The sequence below is a fragment of the Euleptes europaea genome, chromosome 11, assembly GCF_029931775.1.
Source record: "Euleptes europaea isolate rEulEur1 chromosome 11, rEulEur1.hap1, whole genome shotgun sequence".
Lineage (NCBI taxonomy): Eukaryota > Metazoa > Chordata > Lepidosauria > Squamata > Sphaerodactylidae > Euleptes > Euleptes europaea.
The window spans coordinates 43,952,771-43,976,953 of record NC_079322.1 but is presented as its reverse complement, the minus strand read 5'-3'; the positions used below and the strand labels follow the sequence as shown (position 1 = coordinate 43,976,953).

At 43.9% G+C, this 24,183-nt stretch overlaps 1 protein-coding gene across 1 annotated transcript in view; it reads left to right on the top strand.

Annotated features, from left to right (window-relative positions):
* Positions 1 to 24,183, top strand: part of ABCB5 (ATP binding cassette subfamily B member 5) — a 47,965-nt gene that overhangs the window by 12,689 nt on the left and 11,093 nt on the right. The window contains exons 10-18 of the mRNA XM_056857084.1: positions 2,170 to 2,295; positions 5,295 to 5,498; positions 7,408 to 7,578; positions 9,393 to 9,554; positions 9,926 to 10,084; positions 16,412 to 16,558; positions 18,224 to 18,325; positions 22,032 to 22,109; positions 23,570 to 23,653. Coding sequence (XP_056713062.1) covers positions 2,170 to 2,295; positions 5,295 to 5,498; positions 7,408 to 7,578; positions 9,393 to 9,554; positions 9,926 to 10,084; positions 16,412 to 16,558; positions 18,224 to 18,325; positions 22,032 to 22,109; positions 23,570 to 23,653 — 1,233 coding nt within the window. The remainder of the gene's footprint in view (positions 1 to 2,169; positions 2,296 to 5,294; positions 5,499 to 7,407; positions 7,579 to 9,392; positions 9,555 to 9,925; positions 10,085 to 16,411; positions 16,559 to 18,223; positions 18,326 to 22,031; positions 22,110 to 23,569; positions 23,654 to 24,183) is intronic.

The following is a 24,183-nucleotide window of genomic DNA, read 5'->3' as shown; positions in this document are numbered from 1 at the left end:
CAGCGCAGCCAGTCTGGAAACTAAATCCTGGAAGAGAATGGCCATGCCGGCATGGGGGTGGAATTCCCGGGGCGTTCCTGTAGATGGAGCTGCCTTTAGGCAGCTTCCACAGCACTTTCAACCCGGGAACGCCCCTTGAGTGGTGGTGAAGCTGAGCCGCCTTTTTTGGTAGCGCAGCCTTTTTAAATGGGGAATTTCCCCCCATTTTCCCTTATTTTATTTTTAAAGACTTTTTTTTTCTCCGCAGAGGCCAGGAAGTCTCAGAGGAGGTGGTGCACCTCCGCTGCTCCCGGCCACAGCAGATCAACCCCCTCTTTGGGCCACTACTGCTATTTTTATTATTGATTATATTGATGTATTTTATATGATGTTACGCGCTCTGAGCCTGGCTTCAGCCGGGGAGAGCAGGTTATAAATCGTAAATAAAATAAAATACTGTAACTTTGCAAAGAAAAAATGCAAAAATGGTGCACTGAGGATGCTCTAGGAGACATAAAATCTTGAAAGCAATTAAAAGTCAGTTTTAAAAAAACACTAATTAAGAAAAGATGGGGAAAGTTGCATCTCAAGCTCTCGACAGTTTATGGAATCTTGTAAGGACAGACTTGGGCAGGGGTTGAGGGGTGTTTCTGGATAATTTATATATACCCCCATTATTATTTGTTTCCATATAATGTAAAATGTGGTGTCCCCATTCCAATCAATATAGCAATAAAACTTGATTATCTACCGACAAAGTTGAGTGAGTCTGTAGACCCAGGTATGTGGAAAAATATGAAAGAAAAAAAAAGAGAGAAAGTAAAATCCTTTGATAGTAACTGGACTCTAGGAATTGTGAAAAGCTCTCACAGTGATGAAAAGAGGTGAATACAATTGGCAGTGAGAGTTGTTTTGAAAAACACTGACTGATATCTGAGCCTGAAAGGAAACTACAGCTGCAAAGTGATATAAAAATAGGCAATGGTCTATAGAGAAGAATGAAAATCATACAAACAGAGAAAAAGAGATTGAGAGAAACCAAAGTTTTAGAAAGGACTAAAAATGAAACTGTTTCATGTTGACATTACTTAAAAAAGAAGTCAGGCACTGGCAATTAGAAAGCCACAGATACTATGTTCAAGTTTTGAAAGCAGCAGTTATTTAAAGTTAGAAAAGAAATTATATGAAATCAATGAGTGATGGATTGCAAAGGGGATACAGAAATAGAAATTGTGGGGGGAATTTGTTCACAGTCATGTCTGTATTGAAGGAAAAGAACAGAGGTTGCCAATGTAGAATATTTAACATATAAACTTAATGGAGAAAAAAAGAACTGTATTTAAAGAAAACCTATTCACCTATATTCCAGAAACAAACTCATAACAAATCCACAGGAAAGGGAGGGGAAACAGCATCATTTTTAAATTAAGTCACTGGCCAATAATAGCCCAATAAAGATTAACATAAAAGTGTGTGAAAGTTTTTGTGGCTGGGGGAATGCATGAATGTTTCAAAAATAGCTTTAAATATATTTGAAAGTTGATTGTAAAATGCAGAAAAAATACTAATAATAGCACTGGAAATTATTATTAAGAAGAAAAGAAGGGGGGGGGACCCTGAAAAAACAAACCATTAAAAGAGATAAGGGAAATCTTTAAGCATAGCATAATAACCATAACCCCCCCAAAAAAAGTAGAAATGGAAGTAAGGTCAGTCATAAAGGCTGGGAGGGTATCAAGATCAAGTTATGACATGATGCAGTAACTGTCCAGAGTAGAGGGATATAATGATGTGTGAGGGAAAATAAAACTGAGATGAAAGGACAGAGAAAGTTTTAAAAATAAAATTGTTCTATCTTACCTATGGTAAAGATATAAACTATATGATATTCCCAACTGCAAAAGTTTGTAGACTGAAGGAAAGTACGTGGAATTATATCCAGAAAGCAGAATTCTTTAAAAACGCTGGAAAGTGCCGAAAGCAAAGAAGACTCCAAGGTATTACTGTATAAGGTTTAACACCTTACCAGAGAAAATGGTGGAAAGCATTTTAAGAAAGCATTTTAAAAGAGGTGTTTAGGGGAACCCACCTGTCTTTATGTATCTTTCTTTTATCGGTCAAGTGATCAGTCCCATTCATGTAGAGAGATGGCAAAAGTTGTATTGATCAAATGTTTGTGAATCATTCCAGATTCTCAAAGGTCTGAACCTAAAAATCCAGCCAGGGAAGACTATTGCTTTTGTTGGCTCCAGCGGCTGTGGGAAAAGCACAACAATTCAGCTATTGCAGAGATTCTATGACCCAAATGAAGGAGAGGTATGTTTTGATTGAATCACTGTGGCACACGTTCTGATTTCCTATATAAGGGGCATCTCAGTACATTTCACTAAACAGAGGCAGCTTATTCTTACCTGCCGTAGCACCCCATCCTCATCCACTCTGTCTGCTGTGTATTGCACAGTGGTAAACTTCCCATCCTATTATGTTGTAACCCCATTCTTTCTCCAGCAAGATCAAGGCCGCACACATAGATCTCCCTTCCTCCATTTTGCCTTTGCAACAACCCTGCAGGGTATGTTGCGCTGAAGGAGGGTGACTGGCTCAAGGTGAGCTCCATAGCTATGTGGAGACTAGGGCCATTAATGCATGACCGATTTGTCCGGGGAAACTCCCGGGCATGCAGTGAATTGTCCTTGTCAACACGCATGGCCGTCTCTGGCTTGCGTGTTCGATGCGGCCCATCCCAGACCTTCTCCGAGTTTTTTGTTGCTGTGATATTGCGACTTAAAATTGAAGCCCCGCTACAAATCGGAGACCTTGCTTGTGCGCACAGCTTCCGGGTCGTCTCTCTGCCGCTTCCACACACCTCTTCGCTGCTGGAAGAGTGCAGAGCCATCGCTGCAGCGGCCACCTGTGAGGGAGGAGGAGGAGGCAGAGAGAGAGAGAGAGGGAGGGAGAAAGAGGCCTGTTTGCTGCCGAAAGAGAGAGAGAGACCAGCCGCTGCCAGAGCATCCACAATTAGAGGCGAGGTGAGGCGAAACGGAGGGCTGAGAGAAGGGGCAGTGGCTGCTTCCCCAGTTCCCGCCACCTCCACCCGCCGCTGGCTTCCCCCCTGCTTTGCCTGGGGGCAGCAGGGTGGCAGCTTAGCCAGTCCACCTGCCGCCAGCTTCCCCCCCCCCCTGCTGTGCCCAGGGGATGGCAGGACAAAGGCGGCTGCTTTGCCAGTCCCCGGCCTCGGCTCGCTGCCAGCCTCCCCTCTCCTCCACCCAGGGACAGCAAGGTGGAGGAGAGAAGAGTGACGGCAGCTCCCACTGAGCACTCCTTTGTGCCGTGTGTTTGATTTCCCACTTTAAAAAGGTTCCCGCTTTTAAAAAGCGTGCACCTTTACCGGCACAAAGGAGCCATGCATTAATGGCCTAGGTCACACTCGAGCGACTGTTAGAGCAGATGTTCAATACCTGGCAATCAATGTTATCTGAGCTTATGCCATTCTGTTACCTATTGTCAGTTTCTTTCACACTTTAAAAGCAGTGTTAGTACCTAGTTCTTTCTTCTAGTCAGTTAGCGGGTAAACTATTTCATCAGACTAATAAATGGCCAAATTTGTTAACAGAAACATTTTTTTCATTCGTTGTCATTCAGTGGCCATGCAAAACTAAGTGAATTGCTCTTCAACTAATGGACAGTACAACAAAATTCACGTCCAAAATGTAGAGTGTTAAATGTCAGAGCTGCTTTTCAGATTCCAAAGTAGTAGTGAGAGAGAAAAATTTATGACTAGTGCTTCCTTCACACCCACCCCCGGTCAAGAAGTGATGTGCACAATGCACATATTCCCATGTTGTGGATTCTAAGTTTAAATCACAGTTTTGGATGTTATGATATAGTAGTCTTTAGGGCTTGCTTTAAGGTTTTTGCGAAAATCTGCAAACATGCATCTTTTCTGTTTTAGCTGACTTGCAGTTTTCAGCCTTGAGAAGAATTATTTATGAATTAATGGCTGTATGCCCAGAATAAATGGAACAGAGTTTCCAACAATTATTCTTTGGGATTCTCAGATGTGTCTAACATCACACATTTAGAGAAAACAAATTAGATAGTTTAGCAAAGTTGGGTAAGGCTCACTTATGCCTCTATAAGATAGCATCACCCTAAAATCCCCGAATATTTTTGCTGAAACTATCTGATCTTTTCTGAAAAGGATAGGTAACAATTTTAGAAATTGCATTTATTCTTTAAATGCAGACTAAGTAGGAGAAGTTACGACATACATTTCTTTTTATTTATAATCTCGTATACATATGCTAGCATTTTCTGTATAATTGTGCTTCTTGGTTATTTAATCTGTTCAAGGATAACTACAGTGATTTTAATTTCTTAAAAGACAACATAGAGTGATTATTGGCTGGGATACAATGTTTTCACCAAGCCCTGGAATCAATAAACTTCTCACTTCTCTTCAGTCAGAAGCATGGTGCCTGTACTGAATAATCATTGAAGAAAGTGACCATTCACATTGGCGAAAGTGACCATAATCATTGAAGAAAGTGACCATTGAAGAAAGTGACCATTCTTTGAGTCTAGTGGTTAATGTGTTGCTTTAAAACAGTCAAACAGACTTTGGGTTTCCATGTGCCTGTTTTAAGTAATGACCCCCATGGTTGGGAGTAACACCCCCACACAGAAAGATGCACTTTCTGTCCCTGCCCAATGGAGCATGTCCTTGGTGAGGCTATACATATCTCCCTACTTTAGAAAAGGCCCAGAAGTTTGGAAAGAAGCAGAAATCGGTGGTGGGGTTTCCCGCCCCCCCTTGTTGTTGTTCTGCCAAGTGTAAAGCAGCAGGATATTAAGTGTCATTGTCAGGGGGAAAGCGGGAATGAGAAGCCAAAATTCATGTGTCAAAAAGCATTATCTGTGTCACATCCTAGGACAGTTACTGTGGACAATCCTCCCTGAAATCTATGGACTTGTAGAGATGCAATTGCTGTCATTGGGGCTTACATATTCATTGATGTATATTGCAACTAAAATTTGTGTCCAGGTGGGGAAATATCTGTGTTGGGCTTTGCAAGGGATGTTCAAAAATGTAGCGGCTTTCTCCTTATGCAATGCTATTCTTAGTTTTAAATGCTTATTTTCATGGGGTAAAGAAATGATAAAATAGTAGCCTGGATAATCCCTTTAAAAGATATTTATTTAAACCATCTAGTTAGCTATTTCACTTTCCAGTATATTATTCACTGCAAAAACTGTAAATCTACTAGCTGCCCTTTGCTTTATCTCATTTATAAACTCCTACAATGTTCTCTTAGATTACCATAGATGGACATGATATCCGGACACTCAATATCAAGTGGATGAGAGAGAACATTGGCATTGTAAGTCAGGAGCCCGTTTTGTTTGCCACCACAATAGCTGGCAACATTCGTTATGGCAGAGAGGATATAACGGATGCTGAAATTGAGCAAGCCGTCAAAGAAGCTAATGCTTATGACTTCATATCAAAACTTCCTGATGTGAGTATCTCAGCATCCAGATTCTTTTTTATGAACCTAGTATTTTTGCTACTTACAGTATACTGCATATCTCTTTTCAAGTATCGTGTGGTTCAAGTGTGTGGCAAAAAATCGTTCAGTAGAACAATCTGAATATTGTTTGGCTAATACTTCAAAATTAGCACAGACAAATCTATAAATGTGATTCTTCCGTTGGATTTATTTTTATTTATTTATTTTATTTAAAACATTTTATGCTGTCTTTCTACCTGATTAGGATCCACAAGGCGGCAAACATGAAAAACATCTGTGGTGTTATGCAGGCTAATTACTATATACAATATTCTTGTTATTAATTTATTATATGCTGTTGTTATCTTTTACTACAGCCATTTGTATTAGGGAATCAGGGAATCACTTAATCTGAACCACCCTAACTGAAACTTGTTTGAGAGGATTTTTTTCTGCGAATTAGAACTGAGCCCAGACCGAAAATCTCTTGGTTGCCCTGAACCAGAATAGAAACCATTTTTCCCATTATACTAAGGTTCACATTCCATTCCAGTTTACAGAAAACAGCTCTCTGAATGGAGTTTTGAGCTAGGAGGTTTCATTGTGAGTGTTTGATGCATATGTCTAGGTCTGATTCTTTGATAGTGATTTCTCAGATCAAATTATTATATTGATCGCCATTTTTTCCTCCTTTTCTTTGTTGGAATAATGTTTGACGTGCAGTTTTTACAGACAAAATGTATATAAAAGGAATAGCTATAAGCATATTCAGGTTCTGTCATATAAATACAGTAGCGGGCCTTTTAGAGTTAAATAATTTTGGATACGTTTTCAAAGGGAGAGCTTTTCTAAATGTGAGGCTAGAGTAGTTATTCTTCAATTATAGTTAATCATTCAGGAGGTTTCATTCAGCCAGTCTATATTCATTTGCTTTCTTTTGATAATGAGAAAAACACCCTTTTCCCCCATACGTAAACTTTAATTGTGCAGAAAACATCAAGAGACAAATGTGAATAGGTAAGTACCGTAAGGAAGAGCCCCGTGGCGCAGAGTGGTAAAGCTGCAGTACTGCAGTCTAAACTCTGCTCACGACCTGTGTTCGATCCCGACGGAAGTTGGTTTCAGGTAGCCGGCTCAAGGTTAACTCAGCCTTCCATCCTTCCAAGGTCTGTAAAATGAGTACCCAGCTTGCTGGGGGTAAAGGGAAGATGACTGGGGAAGGCACCGGCAAATCACCCCATAAACAAAGTCTGCCTAGAAAACGTCGGGATGTGACATCACCCCATGGGTCAGGAATGACCCGGTACTTGCACAGGGGACCTTTACCTATAAGTACCGTAAAACAATGTAATTGCTAACTACAGTGAAACAATGTAATCTGTACTCATCCCAATCAATGAATCCCAGTTAGTACTAGAATATTATGTTCTCATTCTCCCCTCCCCACCCGGAATGTTTCCAACTATTATTTAGGCTGACACGATCAATTTAGGAGATTCCTCCTATATTTGGAAGGTAGGATATCCTGGCAATAGAAAGCAAAACTCATCTGTGTTTCTGTCTTCAGCTACAGGTGTTTTTGGAAGTTATTAGTTCATAGGGTACCCAGCTTGCTGGGGGTAAAGGGAAGACGACTGGGGAAGGCACTGGCAAACCACCTTGTAAATATAGTCTGCCTAGTAAAAGTTGGGATGTGGCGTCACCCCATGGGTCAGGAATGACCTGGTGCTTTCACAGGGGACTACCTTTACCTTTACCTAGTTCATAGGGACGTCATAAGTTGAAATGACTTGATGGCTCTTAACCCACATACACATAGAATGTTTCTAAAACACTTATTTGAAAATTAGTATCCTTTGTAAAACAAATTTTAAGTGTATCATGATTTTATCTGATTTCTGTGCTCTGAATTTCCTAGAAATTCAACACTATGGTTGGTGAAAGAGGAGCCCAACTGAGTGGAGGGCAAAAACAACGCATTGCTATTGCCCGCGCCCTAGCCAGGAACCCCAAGATACTACTGCTGGATGAAGCTACCTCTGCTCTGGATACTCAGAGTGAATCCATAGTTCAAGCTGCACTTGATAAGGTAGACATGTTTCTGTACACTCACGTATTTTAAAAGCCTGGTTCCAGCAAGACGTAAAGAATGAGCATTTGCAATCCCGAGTATGCATAAACGCCACACACACAAGCAAACAATTCCGAATACAAGGGCAGCTACTTTACCATCAAACTTCATAAAATCAAAGGCAGTAACAATATATACTTTCAGTTTATTATTTAGTTCATGGTCTTGAATCCCGCTCGTGAACCTCTGACTCAATCCTGAATGACTGGAGCTGGCCACAAGGGAACCTATATAAATGCCCCTCTTTTTCAGAGTGTTTTCTACAAAGCAACATTGATGATATCTGAGGAGGTGATTCACAAACCACTTATCCTGTGGCTGTCCTGTTAACATGGTCTGCATTTCTTCCGCTTCATTGCTGCCGTTCTCCTACGAATTGGGGCAGGGAGTGGTATTACCATATTTTTTAAAGAGAACCACTCAGGAGCCTAAGCTGAATGAACTGGACAGTGAATGAGTTGTTCATAGGAGTGATCTAACAACCTAGCAACTTGGTCTAAGTGAGAATGACAGAGCTGCTCGTACTGTTTTTGTTTTTTTCACTGTTTCTAATTAGAACTAAGGCCTTTTAAGTTGCTTTAAGTATAAAAATGAAAACACACTAAGGAAAAATACCCTATACAATAATCAGTCAAATCAACACCAAAACAAAACAAAAACACGATAAAACAAAACAAAAACACGATAAAACCAGCCCCATGCCTGCAAATCTCAGGAGCTTTTGGGGACAGAGGCTGGGGAGCAGGGAGCATCATAGATGCTGTGATGCCACACAGTAATCACCCGGAAGTGCCACACACCCCATGACACTCTAGCAATTCCCCCGGTCTCTGTGGTAAACAATAAACCATGTAAGAATAAACTATTGCCATAGCTCTAGGAATGCAAGGGCATTACATCGATGGCAAGGCTGAAGTGTAACATATTTATAACAATTATACTTTTCACAAGGTTAATGAAAGTAAATGTGTACTCTTTACACTGAATGCTAAATTGGTTGTGAAAACAGCATTAAGGATATGTACAAGTGAGACTTAAAAATAGATTTTAGGATTGAAAATTTGAGAAGCACAAGTTACAAAGTAACGATTTCCAAAAAGCATGGAGCATGTTGGTTGCATGTTAGGCTCCGTGCCCCTATACTTTGCCATGGTCATTCAGCTTGACTTAGTTCAGGGGGAATGTTCTGATGCAATAGATGTGCCTTCCCAAATGCAATAGATGTGCCTTCCCAAAGGCTGGCTACATTCACGCCTAATAGATGCACCAGGCTCAAATTCGTGAGGAACAATGGAGCCTAGCAATAAGTGACTAACCCCCATATACGTAGGTAACAAACTTCTGAATCCCAGGCTAGGAGGCAGCATTAACATTTCCGGGGCGTTCCTGGGGAGGAGCAACTCTTAGGCGGCTTCCTCGCTGTTTTTGCCCCCGGACCACCCCCTCCCGCTGTGGCTGTGCTGCGCCTCCTTTTGGTGGCACAGCCCCATTGTAGGCAATGGGGGATTTTCTGCCTTTTTTTGCCTCTACAGTAGCCGGGAAACCTCTGAGGAGGCGGCACAGCTGTGCCGCTCCCAGCTGCTGCGGATCTGCCCCCCCCCCTTCAGTATTGGGCTGTCCATGTGGATGCATGCAGCCCAGTTTGTAAGGGATCATAATATGTGAGACTGTACAACTTCTTTACTGCTTTCATGGTGCAGAAGTTAAAATGTGGCTTACAAAACTTGCCGTGGTTCTTTCTTATTTTATTTTATATATTTTTTCCTCTCTAGGCTAGAACAGGGCGTACCACCATTGTGATTGCTCATAGACTCTCCACAATCAGGACAGCTGATGTTATTGCTGGCTTTGACAAAGGTGTTCTTGTTGAACAAGGGACACATAATGAACTTATGGAACAAAAGGGAGTCTACTATGCTCTTGTAACGCAGCAGGTAAATAGATACAATTGAACATTTTGATTCACTGTCTTCCTGCAAAGATGTCTATGTATTTTAAAACAAATCTTTTGAGAAGCCTCTCGATGCTTGGTCTATTAATGTGGGACTAAAACCTCTGCAATTTATTTTCCTTTCCATGTCAAAAGACTCTATTTGCTGAAAACTTAACACATTGAAAAGAAGTCTTGTCAAAAACATCTATAGGCAGTGAGGTTTTGTTTTGTTTTTGTAAGAAAGAGTATCCTAATGCGATTTCCCTCATCAAAATGTAGCACATTTTTTTCTAAGCATGTAGACTGCTTGTAATTAAAAGGGGGTGGCCATGATATTTCCTATTGGTAAAGCATTTTCTTTGTTTCTTTTAGAGTTTTGGAGGGGATGTTCATGAGGATGAAACATCAGAAGAGGGGACAGAGTATGAGACTGATGATGATAACGAAACATGTGAGGAAGATGATATAAATTATTTGGAGCCAAACGGCTTGGGAAATCCTATCACAGAAATGTTTAGAAGGGACACCTTGGTTAGAATGTCTAGCAGACGCCGCATCAGTAGGGCATCTACTAAAAGGTACTCTGAAAGGAGGAGAAGGAAGACAAGGAAGAGAAAAACCAAAAAGAATGAAGTGGTAGGTGCTGAGATTCTGATATGCTTTGCTAAGAAAACATTGGTTCATTATATTGGTTCATTCTGATTTTGACTCTGCCATGGAGTCTTTACAATCATGTTTCATACCTAGCTATAGGATTAGGGTTGTGTCATGGGCCCTGCCTTGGGAGCTGAGGACTCGGAGGACTCTGAAGCTGAAGTGGAGGAACAGGTTGCCTCTGGGCCTTCAGTACCTCCATTGCAGTCAGTAGCACAGGAGCCTGAAACAACTCAGCAGGAACCACAGCTAGGCAGAGAGATGGAACAAGGGCAGACAGAAGCTACTCTTCCCCCAACCCCTGCAGCAGAAGCTGAGAATGGCAGCCCTCCAAGCTCACCTGAACCTAATAGGCATATCAGGACTCGGCAGCGTGTGGTTTTGCAGGGTAAAAGGAGGAGTGCTCGCTTGGAGAGGCTAAACAGACAGAGAACTGGTGCTGAGTCTTTTCAGGATGAAGCCTAGCTTGGAAGTGCACTGACTGATAAAGGCAGTGCAGGCATGCTTTCACTTTGCGGAAGCAACCGTGCAGTTTCTCTGTGTTCCTGCTACTGCCTTTGATTAATCTTTCCGGCCGTTGACTCCTGCCTGCTTTGACGACGCCTCTGACTTCTGACCCTGGTAGATAGCATAATCTTTGTCGCCTGCTCCGAAAGGGGATAAATACCTCCCGCACGTCTGAGGACTGCGGGCACTGCCCAGCCCTTGGCCTACGCCGGCACAGGTTGCCAGGTCCAGATTGAGAGCTTTGGGGGGTGGAGCCTGAGGAGGGTGAGGTTTGGGGAGGGGAGGGGAGGGATTTCAATTGGGTATGATGTCATACAATCCACCCTTTTCTCCAGGTGAACTGATCTCTGTTACCTGGAGATCAGTTGTAATCCCAGGAACTCTCCAGCCACCACTTGGAGATTGGCATCCCTATATTGTATGGAGGCTACTTTGGTAGTCCTGGTGGATTTATGGATCCTTGTGGATCTGGATTTGTGCATGAAGAAAGAATGTACATCTTTGTATACATCTGTCACTGGCATTTGATATGGTTGTCCGTAGGATACTATTAAGGCATTTGGAATAACAAGAATATATTAGAGCAGTGATGCTCAGTAGTTTAGGAGCCACATGTGGCTTTTTCACATGTCACCTGTGGCTCTTCTGAGCACCTTTCTCAATGGGGCACCTGCCCCATGTTCCAGAAAAGTGGGCAAGGCTCTTGCCCAGTGGGGCTTGTGATTGGCAGTTGGCTTCCACCTTGCAATAGCCACTGCCGGAGGAACAGGTAAGCTGCAAGTCTCACTGAGGTACAGGCCACCTGCCAGAGATGGAAGTAAATGTGTGCTTGATGGTAATTGCAAATATGGCTCTCCGTGAGCCATGGAGTGCATACCACTGGATGAGAGGAAATGCTTTGCAGTGCTTTAAGTTTTTTTTCTATGTCCAAAAAGTTGCTATATGATAAATTGTCAGCATGGGATTTGCCCTGTGGGGTTTCACTGAGTTCTGTGTTATTCTCCAGTGCTTTTCAGTCTCTGTATAAAACCTTTAGGGGAGATTGCACTGTAGCTTTGGGGTTAATATATGAAGTGCCCTGTTGGATCAGACCAGTGGTTTATCTAGGCGAGTATCCTGTTTCACTCAGTGAAATCAGTTTCACTTAGCCAATCAGTTGCTGTGGAGGACCAACAATTAGGACATACAGGCCAAGGAACCTCCTAGGTTTCTCCTAATACTGTTGTGTTGGGTGTACTGATGACACAAAGCTCTGAAGTTCTGTGTCTCAGGCAACAGTTTCTGCTGTCTCAATCCTGGGACAGTGTCTGTCGGCCGTTGGCAAGAGGCTGAGTGCAAAAAAGCTGGAGTTGAATCCAGACAAGAGAGAAGATCAAGAAGGCTGTGTTTCCTGACATTGAATGGACTACAGCTGTTCTTGGCTGACTCAGGAGTCTGGAAGTTATGTTGAATCCTGCAGAGCTAGTAGAGAAGCAGGTTAATCTGATGGAAAGAGGCTGGTGCCTTACTGGGACTCAGTTGATCTGTCTATACTGCTCTATGCCATAGTCACCTTGGGGTTAACACACTGTACTTTGGGCTGCCATTGAAAACAACTCTGAATGCCATGGCTAGTTTGTTAGTGGAAACAAGCTGCAAGGAACATATTGCATCTGTACAACCTGTTGGTTTCTGAGTGGTGATCACCTAGGGCCGTGTTGGCGAACCTATGGCACGCGTGCCACAAGCGGCACACCGAGCCCTTTCTATGGGCACGCGTAGAGCCGCCGGTCCCCCCCTGCCCGTCCCCCGCCCCCTCCTTGCGGCCTCGACGCCATCTGCCTCCGTTGCCCCGCTCCACCTTAGCAGCAGCACCGCCGCCCCACCCAGGCGTCGCTCCAGGCCCCCCGCCGCCCGCTCGTGCTCGGCCCCGAGGGCTGCCCTGCCGGCCGCACTGCTATGCCCGCCGAATCGCCCCCTCCCCCTCCGCTGCCGCCCCTTTGGCTGCCCGTCCCCCTCCTCCACCCCTCCTCGCGGCCTCGGCGCACGTTTCCGCCGTGCCACAGCCAACTTTGTCGAGGGGCGGGGGCGACTCGGCGGGCGTAGCGGGGCGGCCGGCAGGGCAGCCCTCGGGGCCGAGCATGAGCGGCCGTGGCCGCGGCAGGTCCAGAGCGGCGCCTGGGTGGGGCGGCGGCGCTGCTGCTGAGACGGAGCGGGGCAATGGGAAGCTTGCGGGAGGCTTGCGGCGGGCGGCTCTTTCGCTTGGACTTGCCACTGAGATGCACATTTCCCCCATCCAGATTCTCAAAACTGCATGGGGGGGCGTTATTGTCCATTTGTGTATGGGAGGTTTTGCCTTGGACTTGCCACTCAGATGCACATTTCCCCCATCCAGATTCTCAAAACTGCATGGGGGGGGGGGTTATTGTCCATTTGTGAAAGAGAGGTTTTGCCTTGGACTTGCCACTGAGATGCACATTTCCCCCATCCAGATTCTCAAAACTGCATAGGGGGGGGGGTTTATTGTCCATTTGTGAAAGAGAGGTTTAGCCTTGGACTTGCCACTCAGATGCACATTTCCCCCATCCAGATTCTCAAAACTGCATAGGGGGGGGGGTTATTGTCCATTTGTGAAAGAGAGGTTTTGCCTTGGACTTGCCACTCAGATGCACATTTCCCCCATCCAGATTCTTAAAACTGCATGGGGGGGGTTATTGTCCATTTGTGAAAGAGAGGTTTTGCCTTGGACTTGCCACTCAGATGCACATTTCCCCCATCCAGATTCTCAAAACTGCATGTGGGGGGGGGGCTTATTGTCCATTTGTGAATGGGAGGTTTAGCCTTGGACTTGCCACTCAGATGCACAACTCAAAAATAAGCCCCCCTGCAGAGTTTTGAGAATGCAGATGGGGAAAATGGTGTTTGTCAGTCATTGCCATGATTTAATTTTATGGATGACAAAGGATAGTACAGTTAGTTCTGAAAATGAAATCCTTAAAGTGTGGAATTCTCTGCCAAATAATTTTAAATCAATTAAAGCACTTGGGATTGCTTTCCTTACTTTGTTTGGATCATTTTATGCTTGTGAGCATAAGATCTTAACGTATGAGTTGTTTTTTCTAAACTAAAACCTCAGTATTCAGGTTAAATTGCCGTGTTGGCACTTTATGATGAATAAGTGGGTTTTGGGTTGCAGTTTGGGCACTCGGTCTCTAAAAGGTTCGCCATCACTGATCTAGGGCCACAGGAGTAGCTCTCCTGACAGGCTCCTTATGTAGCAGCTCTGCTCTATAGAACTGGCCCTGTGGACAGTGCCATCTTGAAGACAGATAAAGACAGCTGTTACACATGCTAGAGCATCTTCTGCAGCAGCCACTGTCTTGTGGAATCTGTCAGGGAGGCCCCATTTCTATTCATTTATGGAGGCTTTGCAAGTTTGTGGAACTCCCTGCCCTAGGATGTGGTGATGGCTGCCAACTTGAAAGGCTTTAAGGGGGGAGTAGACATGTTCACAGAGGATACGGCTATCCTTGACTACCAATCAAAATAAGATACTAGTCATGTTGCATACTTATTCTCTCTAGTATCAAAGGATCATGCCAATTATATTAGGTGCTGTGGTACACAGGCAGGATAATGCTGCTGCAGTCGTCTTATTTGTGGACTTTCTAGAGGCACCTGGCCCATGAACGCACCAGCAACTTACCTTGTTATTTATACGTCGAGTACAAAAGGATCCAAAGCGAAATAATATTTCTGTTCCCACCATGCCGCATTTCTCTGTGTTTTTTATAAAATCCGCAAGATTTCTGTCCCCACTGTGCCGCCTCTCTCCGCTGTACTGAGGTCGAAGGAAGGGGAAGGCTGTTTAAAAAATGGCGGCAAAAAAGGGAAAAAAGGAAAAAAAAAACCAAGAATTGTACTGCGTGGCTGGAGTTCAAGGGGAAAGCAAAAGTGACTTGCCGCCATCCCACCCTCTCGCATCTAAGCTCTGCAAAGCCGAAAAGGGGGGGGGGAATGAGTGTGGGCGGTTAGGAAGGATGGGGGCGGGGCGGTGGACTTTCAGCGGGGTTGCATGATCACACTTCACAGCTCCATGTGAGGAACACGTTTCATTTTAATACTTCGCCGTATAAGCGGATCCTCTTACCGTGGAGAAACTGTGTACTGAAGCCATGTCTGGCATCCTTCGGGTGAGTTGAAGGGCGAACATGCAAGGAAAGCCGCAAATGGCAAGTGCGGACATGACCCTGGTTGGCCACTGTGTGAACAGGCTGCTGGACTTGATGGGCCTTGGTCTGATCCAGAATGGCTTTTCTTATGTTCTTATTTCCTTACAGCTGAATTCTTTAGATAAGCATTTAAAATAAATGCATAGGCACTTCTAGGAATCAGTTAATGGGCTGGATTTTATAGTTGGCTTTTGTTGATTGGTGTAATGTTATTGGGTGATATACTATGGTTTTAATCAACACTGTAACCTACTTTGAGTTCCATGGAAGCAAGAACAGTGGGTTACAAAATCCGTAAATAAATAAATAAGAATGGTGGTCAACTGAGCCGGCATTTAATGCATTGGAATATAGAGATATGGTTTGACTTGCAAAGTCAGGCTCATCTTGCGGCTCAGAGATGCAACACAAGTTTTCTCTCTTGATGGCTGTCTTTACCAGCAGATAATAGGAGACAGCACAGATAAGGGCGAGGCTCAGGTGGTTTAGTAGAAGCTGTGAAGAACTAATGGAGTTGGAAGGATGATCAAAAGCAGAAAAGAGAGTGGATCTAAAGAGGCTTTTCTAATAATAGAAAACAATGCAGTAAGAGCACTGAAGTTAAGAGTGGAAGAAGAGATATAATAGCAGGAGGATACTTTAAAATAGGACCAAATGTAGCAGTCCTAAGAATATCAGTTTTGAAAAATAGTTCATGTATTGCTGAAATATGGTCATGCTGCTATCAGCATCTACCAGAAATTGACCTATACATGTTGCCTCCTTTTATTTTGTATGACATTTATTTTAGTCTGTTGTTATGTAACCTGCCTGATAAAAGATGGACTGTGCATATTTTGGCAGATCAAACTGTTGGAATACATTTTCATACTCTCTTTAGGTAATTCTCTGGTAATGCAAAGATGACAGATATACCAGTGACATTCCTGCCTATATATTAAATGGTGCCTGCAATAGGCTGATATTCCTGTGCTTCACATTGTCAGATTTATAATTCCACAGAACGATTAATGCTTTAACTAGGGTTGCCAACAGGCCTGGAGAAAACAGACTCTGTGCCTTTACTAGCAGCTTAATGTGTAGAAAAGAGCAGACGAAGTTTTACATAGCGTCCCCTGATAAATAACACCCATTAAGCTTCTATTAATGGGTCAGGACTTAAGACGGCTGGTATCCCTAGCTTTAACACCAACATCCATGACGGCTCATCCAATTTTTACCAATTTTCAGGGATGAAATGACTCAGCCTTTTGTTCCCCTTTCTCATTTCCACACTTTTTACAGAGCAAGTAAAGTTAAGTCCTGAAAAGCAGTGGATATGGATAACTCAGCATAGTTTTCGGTATAGTTTTGAGTTCATTAGAATTTCTTGGCAACATTTGGACACTGTGGTTGGTTGGCCAGCAATTACATGGCCTCCTGCAGAGTTCTCACCTGTTGCTGACAACTGCAATTTTATTTGTGTGCAATTTAATTTGTCTTGCAGGAAGAAAAGCTGCCTGAGGTGCCTTATTCCAGAATCCTGGCTCTGAACAAGCCCGAGTTTTGTGTAATTGCAGTTGGTGTCATTGCTGCTGCCGTTGGCGGTTGTGTTACTCCCGTGTTCGCAATTTTGTTTGGAAAAATCATTGGGGTATGTTTAGGACTGTGTAGTAGACAGATTCTCTTTAAACTTTGCAAAATCTTTCTCTTCCACCTTCCAAGCAAGCCGTCTTACTTATCCTTTACAATAATCTTTCTCTTTGCATGAAAATTATGAAAGCTTCTATCCTACATTGAGGGTTTTTTAAATATTGAGAGTTGGTAAAAGTGCTTAGAGTTTTTCCATCTCAGTTTATTCCTTGCTTTCGAAAAATATACTTTGGATGGTCTTTACCAGTGTGAATAAAGACACCTTCATAGATGACTGTAAATCAGCTTCCATGTTTCCTTCCTCCACCCTTACTAGAGGTGTATTTTCCTGCATTAAGTTGCACAACTTCATTGTTTCTCAACAAAGTGGTCCTGCTTTGCTCAGTTGTGTCTCTAGGAAACTATAAAACTACATAAAAGGGGCCTCCCAAACACACGTTCAGTTATTAACTGTATGGGAAGATTATATGGGATTTGTGTAGAAAATGCCTTATAGAAACTATATGGTATAATACAGAATCCATATGGTATAATACAGAATCCATATGGTATAATACAGAAAGTGAACCAATGTATTGGGAGGGCAGGAGCTGAAGCTGGTTTAACACAAGCCATTTAATCTGTAATTGCCACAATTTGTCCAATTGGCTTTTATGGACAATCTGCATGACGTCGTGGTCAGCTCACTGCATTCTCGTATTTTCTGTGTTGCTTCCCCATATTGATTAAGGTCTTAATTTAGGTGATAGTTTTCCTATTCAACACAGTTGCAGTGTTTTGTTGATTTCCCCATGTGAACAGCCAAAATACTACTGAAGTATCTTAGAGCTACTATCCCATTAAAAAGCTTTATTATCTTTCTTCTCATTCCTGTCTAATTACTTCATGTTTTCTTACCTTTCTGTAATTTGTGAATAAATGACTGAATTATCAGATGAGGGAGGGCTAGAGATCTAGTGTTTTTTCTTGGCAGCAGGCCAATTACTAGGGTTGCCAGGCCCCTTTTCACCACAAGCGGGAGGTTTTGGGGGTGGAGCCTGAGGTGGGCGTGGTTTGGGGAGGAAAGGGGAGGGACTTTGATGCCATAGAGTCCAATTGCCAAAGCGGCTGTTTTCTCCAGGTGAACTGACCTCTGTCGGCTGGAGATCAATTGTAATAGCAGGAGATCTCCAGCTAGTACCAGGAAGTTGGCAACCCTATCAATTACTCAACTTTTCTATTTGATTTTTGGGGTGGTTGTTATTTTGTAATAGTATTATAAATGTGAAAACCCATGGTGACTTTAGCTTTCTGCAGAGTCAAAACAAAAAACCCTCTCTCCAATACTGAGCATTTATTCATGGGTATATATAGGCATACGGAGAAAGATTTTTTTTTACAGTGAATATAACTGGCAGGAGCCCCCATTTTAATTTCACTTACAGCTGATGTGGAAGAGGAATGATTGGGCGGGTGGGGGGAGTTCATAGTGTGGAACCAGCTAAATGATGTGAGAAAAATGCAGCTAACCCTACAGGAAATAAAGCAGAATCACAGTTGTTCTGCAGTCATTGACGAGGATCTAGATCTGCCATTTTTAGATCATTAAACGTAGGATGAACTAAATAGAATGGCTGTAAGTAGTGATTTCCTGTACTGGCAGTTAACACTATGCTTTGCAACACAGACGTTTGGAAAAGATCTTGAAAAGAACAGCCAAGCCACAGTGTTGTATTCTCTGATGTTTCTTGTACTGGGAGTGATCAGCTTAGTAACATATATCCTCCAGGTAAGCACTAGTCTAAGACTGACTTAATATTGAAAACAATCATTAAGTTCCTCTAAATATGATCAAAATGCCCCAAAGCATACATGCCATCTGGATAACAACCTAAGATTACAAAGGGTGAAGTAATGGGGATGGACTTTTCCTTAGATCTGTTACATAAAACCAGATTTTTATTTTTATTGTAGTATTAATGTGTTGTGTGTGTTAAGTGCCATCAAGTCACTTCTGACATGGCGACCCTAGGAATGAGCTCCAAAACACCCTATTGTTAACAGCCTTGCTCAGATCTCGCAAACTAAGGACCGTGACTTCCTTTATAGAGTCAATCCGTCTCATGTTGGGTCTTCTTCTTTTCCTGCTGTCTTCAATTTTTCCTAGCATTATATTTTCCAGTGAGTCTGGAGCCCCGTGGCGCAGAGTGGTAAGCTGCAGTACTGCAGTCCAAGCTCTGCACACGACCTGAGTTCAATCCCGACGGAAGTTGGTTTCAGGTAGCCGGCTCGAGGTTGACTCAGCCTTCCATCCTTCCGAGGTTGGTAAAATGAGTACCCAGCTTGCTGGGGGTAAAGGGAAGATGACTGGGGAAGGCACTGACAAACCACCCTGTAAACAAAGTCTGCCTAGTAAACGTTGGGATGTGTCATTCCAGTCCCACAGCAATCTGTCTGTGGCCAGAGACCGTCATTCTAAATCCATTCCGCATTCATTGTAACTTTTATGTACAGTAATGTATTTCAGTGGAGGCTATGCAAATCAATTGGCATTCCTGGCTCCCATGATATCCATGATATCAGGTTGTGTGCAGAGCTTGGACTGCAGTACTGCAGCTTACCACTCTGACCCAAAGGGGCGGCCATGTAGTGACATGCTTTCCCAACTTGTGGCTAACATGTCTCATTGCAGAACCCTAATAGCTACCCCATCTCTGAAGGGCTGACTTGCTTTCCCCATTCCTTGTGCATGACCAGATGCCTGACAGGAAGAAAGTAGATTCCTTTGAAATCTGGTGTTGCAGGAGATACTGTGGACCGCCAAAAGGACAAATGAGTGGGTTCTAGATCAAATCAAGCCTAAACTGTCCCTAGAAGCTAAAAATGACTAAACTTTCTTCCTGTCATCTTTCTTAGGGTTAACCAAATGAAACTGGAGTGAGAATGTTCTGCAATGTCAGCCCCCAGAGCACTAACTCTAGTCCTAGGGGCCATCATTCCACTCTGGGCACTGTCATTCCAGTCCCACAGCAATCTGTCTGTGGCCAGAGATCGTCATTCTAAATCCATTCCGCATTCATTGTAACTTTTATGTACAGTAATGTATTTCAGTGGAGGCTATTCAAATCAATTGGCATTCCTGGCTCCCATGATATCCAACAGGCATCTGGTCATGCACAAGGAATGGGGAAAGCAAGTTGGGAAAGCATGTCACTACATGGCCACCCCTTTGGGTCAGCCCTTCAGAGATGGGGTAGCTATTAGGGTTCTGCAATGAGACATGTTAGCCACACAGTATGGACTTTGCTCTACAAAAATGAGGTGCCACCCTGGCAATGCTACCTCCCACATGCAAACCAAGCATTGCGTTCTTGCAGGGGCAGAATGAGCCATGGCCTCCTGGCACCATGGCCTCCTGACATGCAATGGGAGAAGATCCTAGGAAAGGTTCTCAAGCAAGCTGATGTGGAGAGAATGTTTTGACCCCCCACAATGGGCTGTTAGCTCATTGTTTTGCCTAGAACCCCTTCCCCCAGAAGAGGACAGGGCTCATTGGCGGCTTGGTGGGTCATATCCCATTGTTCCCAGTGGCCATTGCTGTCATTCAGGTAGTACATCCCCTCTCAGTGCATACTTGGTTGTCCCCTATGTCCCTCCTGACAGCCAGCACCTCCTCCAGGTGCCTGGCAGCTGCTGTCACAGATGCTGCCAGCCCCTCCATGCCCCAGGAGAAAGCACCCTTCTCTTGTGGCAGCCACTCCCACTCAGTCACCCAGACTTTATTGAACTCCAAATCATGGGAAGGTCTGATGGTTCAAGTTGCCACCTCCCTGGGTCCATGGGGTGGCAGACTGAGCCTTCCCTGTCACGGCAGGTATCTAAGTGGGATTGCGTTGCAGGTGGAAGAGTTGACAAAGATTAACACTCCACTCCAGGAGGTGGGCTGGGGCTTGAGTCTGTGCAGAGTTGTGGAGAGGTCTCCCTGCTGAATCATCACCTGCAGGAAAGCAAAACAGAGGCGCGTGCAGTGATGGCAACTGGGCCGTGCTGGACTCAACCAGGTCTGTGGCCCCCCTGCCAAGGTCCACAATCCTAGCTCCATGGGAATTAACTCTATCCCCACCCCTTGAGGCAGATGCCCCTTGAGGTGTGATCCACACTACACTCGCCCAACCTGTGTTAAAGTACTCAGCGACTGCTAGTGATCCATCCACCGCAGCCCCTGCAGCTGCCGTGCAAGCTCTGATCCTGCGAGGCAGTGAGCGCAAGGGTTGCCCATCAAGCTGCTCCACCGAGTAAAGCAGCACGACAGGAGCTCCACACCCCTCCCTGCCCCACTCTCTCCACACCCCATCTGTGACTCCAAGAGGGAGAGCTCAGACACAAGGATGCTGTGGTTGGATGTGCAGATGCCACTGGTCCTCCATTATGGTCATCTCCCAAACATAGCAGCGGCCCATCATCACCTCCAAGGCTGACCCCTCACCTTGCTGGCTGTTGGGTGAAAGGGGGGAATGGGCTAATGGGAAGTCCAGGTGAACCAGCCAGCATGGTGTTGCAGTTAAAGTGTGGGACTAGGATCTGGGAGCTCCAGGTTCGAATCTCCACTCTGCCATGGAAGCTAGCTGGGTGACTTTGGTCCAGTTGCAGACTCTCGGTCTAACTTACCTTTCAGGGTTGTTGTGAGGATAAAATGGAGGGGAGGAGAACAATGTAAGCCACTTTGGGTCTCCATGGAGGAAGAAAGGTAGGATGTGTATAGAGTAAACGAATAAACCAAATAGCTGTGGGTTTGCTCTAAGAAGGGGGACTCTGCCACCAAGGGACAAGCATCTAGGAGGTATCACTTTGGAGGGAGGTGACCGTGGGATTCCTGGAGTCAATGGCTGGGAGGGGGGAAGTCAAGGCAGTGGCCAGATTTAATGTCTTCAGAAAGGTTCAGGGAAGGCACTAGTGGGGAAGGCAGGCAGCTGCCCTCAGGTCCTGGGTGCTGCAACAGAGGTCTTAGAGCCCTTGATGGAGTCCTGGGCATGGGGCCAAGGTCACCCAGCAGGCTTCATGTGGAGGAGTGGGGAATCAAACCTGGTTCTCCAGATCAGAGTCTGCCACTCTTAACCACTACACCATCTCCCCCACCCTCTTTTTCATGTGAGTGGTGACTGAGTGGGAGTGGCTGCCACAAGAGAAGGATGCTTTCTCCTGGGGCATGGAGGGGCTGGCAGCATCTGTGACAGCAGCTGCCAGGCACCTGGAGGAGGTGCTGGCTGTCAGGAGGGACATAAGGGACAACCAGGTATGCACAGTTCTCTCAGAACTCTCTCAACCCCACCTACCTCACAAGGTTCCTATTGTGGGAGGGGGGAGGAAGGTGATTCTAAGCCACTTTGACACTCCTTTCGGTAGAGAAAAGCATGGGGCCTGTGGCCAGCAGCAGAATAGTTGCTTTTATACCCTGGTATCCAAAAGTAAAATATTTTGTCTTTGTACATTTTCAGGGACTCATGTTTGGGAGATCTGGGGAAGCTCTCACTATGCGGTTGCGATCACTTTCATTCAAAGCATTGCTTCAACAGGTAATGATAAAATAACACAGATATGGGTGGGGGGGTTGGACAAAGACGCAATTTTGTGAGGTTGGGTCAGATTTGCAGTTCATGTGGGTCAATGTTGTATGTCAACATTGAAGCCAAAGACGGAGTGACCCACAATATCTGCCTCACAATATCTGAAGAAACCTGTGCAATGTGCAAGGTAAAGAGTTATCCACGGTGTCCAAGGTATGTGTTATCCATGATAACATATATCAAATGGTTGAATAAAAGATGAAAAACAAAAAATAAATGAAGGTTCCTTCAAAGTTAAGACTCTGTAATGCACTTAAGAAAGTGCTCGTTTCACCACAGGATATTTCTTTGAATTCAAGTAACTTCTGATTGTAAGCAACTGTGCAAAGAATTTGCAGTCAGTGGCTTGGATCCAGCTATGTGCAAACAGAAACATAAGTGGACTTAGCACAGTTCCACTTGCACAAGATCTTGTGCAACACCTAGTACTTTCCTCCCTGTGTATTATAGTGTCCAGAAATTGATTGTATGACATTTTGTGAAAGCAGAACCCAAGTGGTGGTACAATACGGTTGACTTAGCACAACTCAAGATGCATTTTTTTTCTTGCATTTCTGCTTGCACAAGAGCTCAAGTACAAGTGAAAATTTTACACTAGATCCAGCCCTATATTGCTGGTGCCAACAAATCATCTTCATCATAAGCATGTAAAATAAACCAGTAGATGTGATAATTCTCTGAATTGGCACTAAATGTAATTATATGATCCTCAGCTATAGCCATGCAAAATTATCAGATTTCTGGAGTAGAAAATAATTGTCATAGATGACCATGTAGGGGGAAAAGTCTGTACTTGAGGATAGTAAAAACTGGGATCTTCCACCCCTAAACTCTCAAGATGCTTAGAGACAAGGAACTTCTAAAACACAGAGTAAAACCCAGTTCAGTGAACTGAACATAGCAAATTAAATTGAGAACAGGACCTGGGTTTTCACAGTCCTTCCCTCGGTCCCTTTCTACTCGCATCTATGTAAGAAGAAGCTAAACATCTGAACTGGAAGATTGTGCATTCTAGTATCTGAAGGCAGCATTTCCCAGCTTGGTCATTCGCTTCTCATTTTGAAAGGAGTTGCTGAGAGAAAATTGGGATCTACTACTGATCTCCTAGATAAATCCAGCTGAGGCAATATGTCTAAAGTTCACAGAATTCTGAATTAAGGTAATGTTGACTATTTCTGTGGATAGGTTAATCTTTTATGGTTAATAAACTATAACAGAAACACTTTCTTATTAGAATATCATAAATACTTGATATTCTGATGACTAAATGTTTTGATACTACAGTAGACTTCCCTTCTTTTTCTCATTGATTCATTCATTAGGTTATAATATAATAACAAACCACTCTGAGTTATGACAAGGACCATGTACAAATAAAAAGATTTTCTCAACCACTTTTTTGTTTGCAGGAAATTGGATGGTTTGATGACCATAAGAATGGTATTGGGGTTCTGCTAACCAGACTTGCTACAGATGCTTCTCAAGTCAAAGGAGTATGTGTTCTGTTTTTTAAAAAATATGTATATTTCTGTAATAAGATTTTAATTGCACTCCTTCAGACAAAAGGTTATTGTAAAAAGCAATATAATTCAGCTGTATTTTAAATTACCTGGGATTTTAAATACCACACTGTTGGTGTCTTAAGCAATTTATGAATGCTGTTAATAACGCAGCTTGCTGTAACTAAAGTTTCTATGCCCACATCATTCAACATAATGCATCCAAGGTGACATTCAGCCAGTCAAAGGAGGGATTGTGGGAGGATCACCCACACTTCTTTAACTCTTTGACAAAGATGCTTGTGGTTAAGTACTTACTAGCATGAAAACAAAAGACTGTAGCTTAGGGTTGCCAACTCTTGGCTGGAAAATTCCTGGAGGTTTGAGGGGTGGAGCCTGAGGAGGGGAAGGACCTGAGCAGGGTATAATGTAGGATTGTCAGGGCCCCTCCTCCCGATCTGCAGGAGGTTTTAGGGAGCAGGGCTAGGAAGTGATAACGTCACTTCTGGTTTTACTTCCAGAAG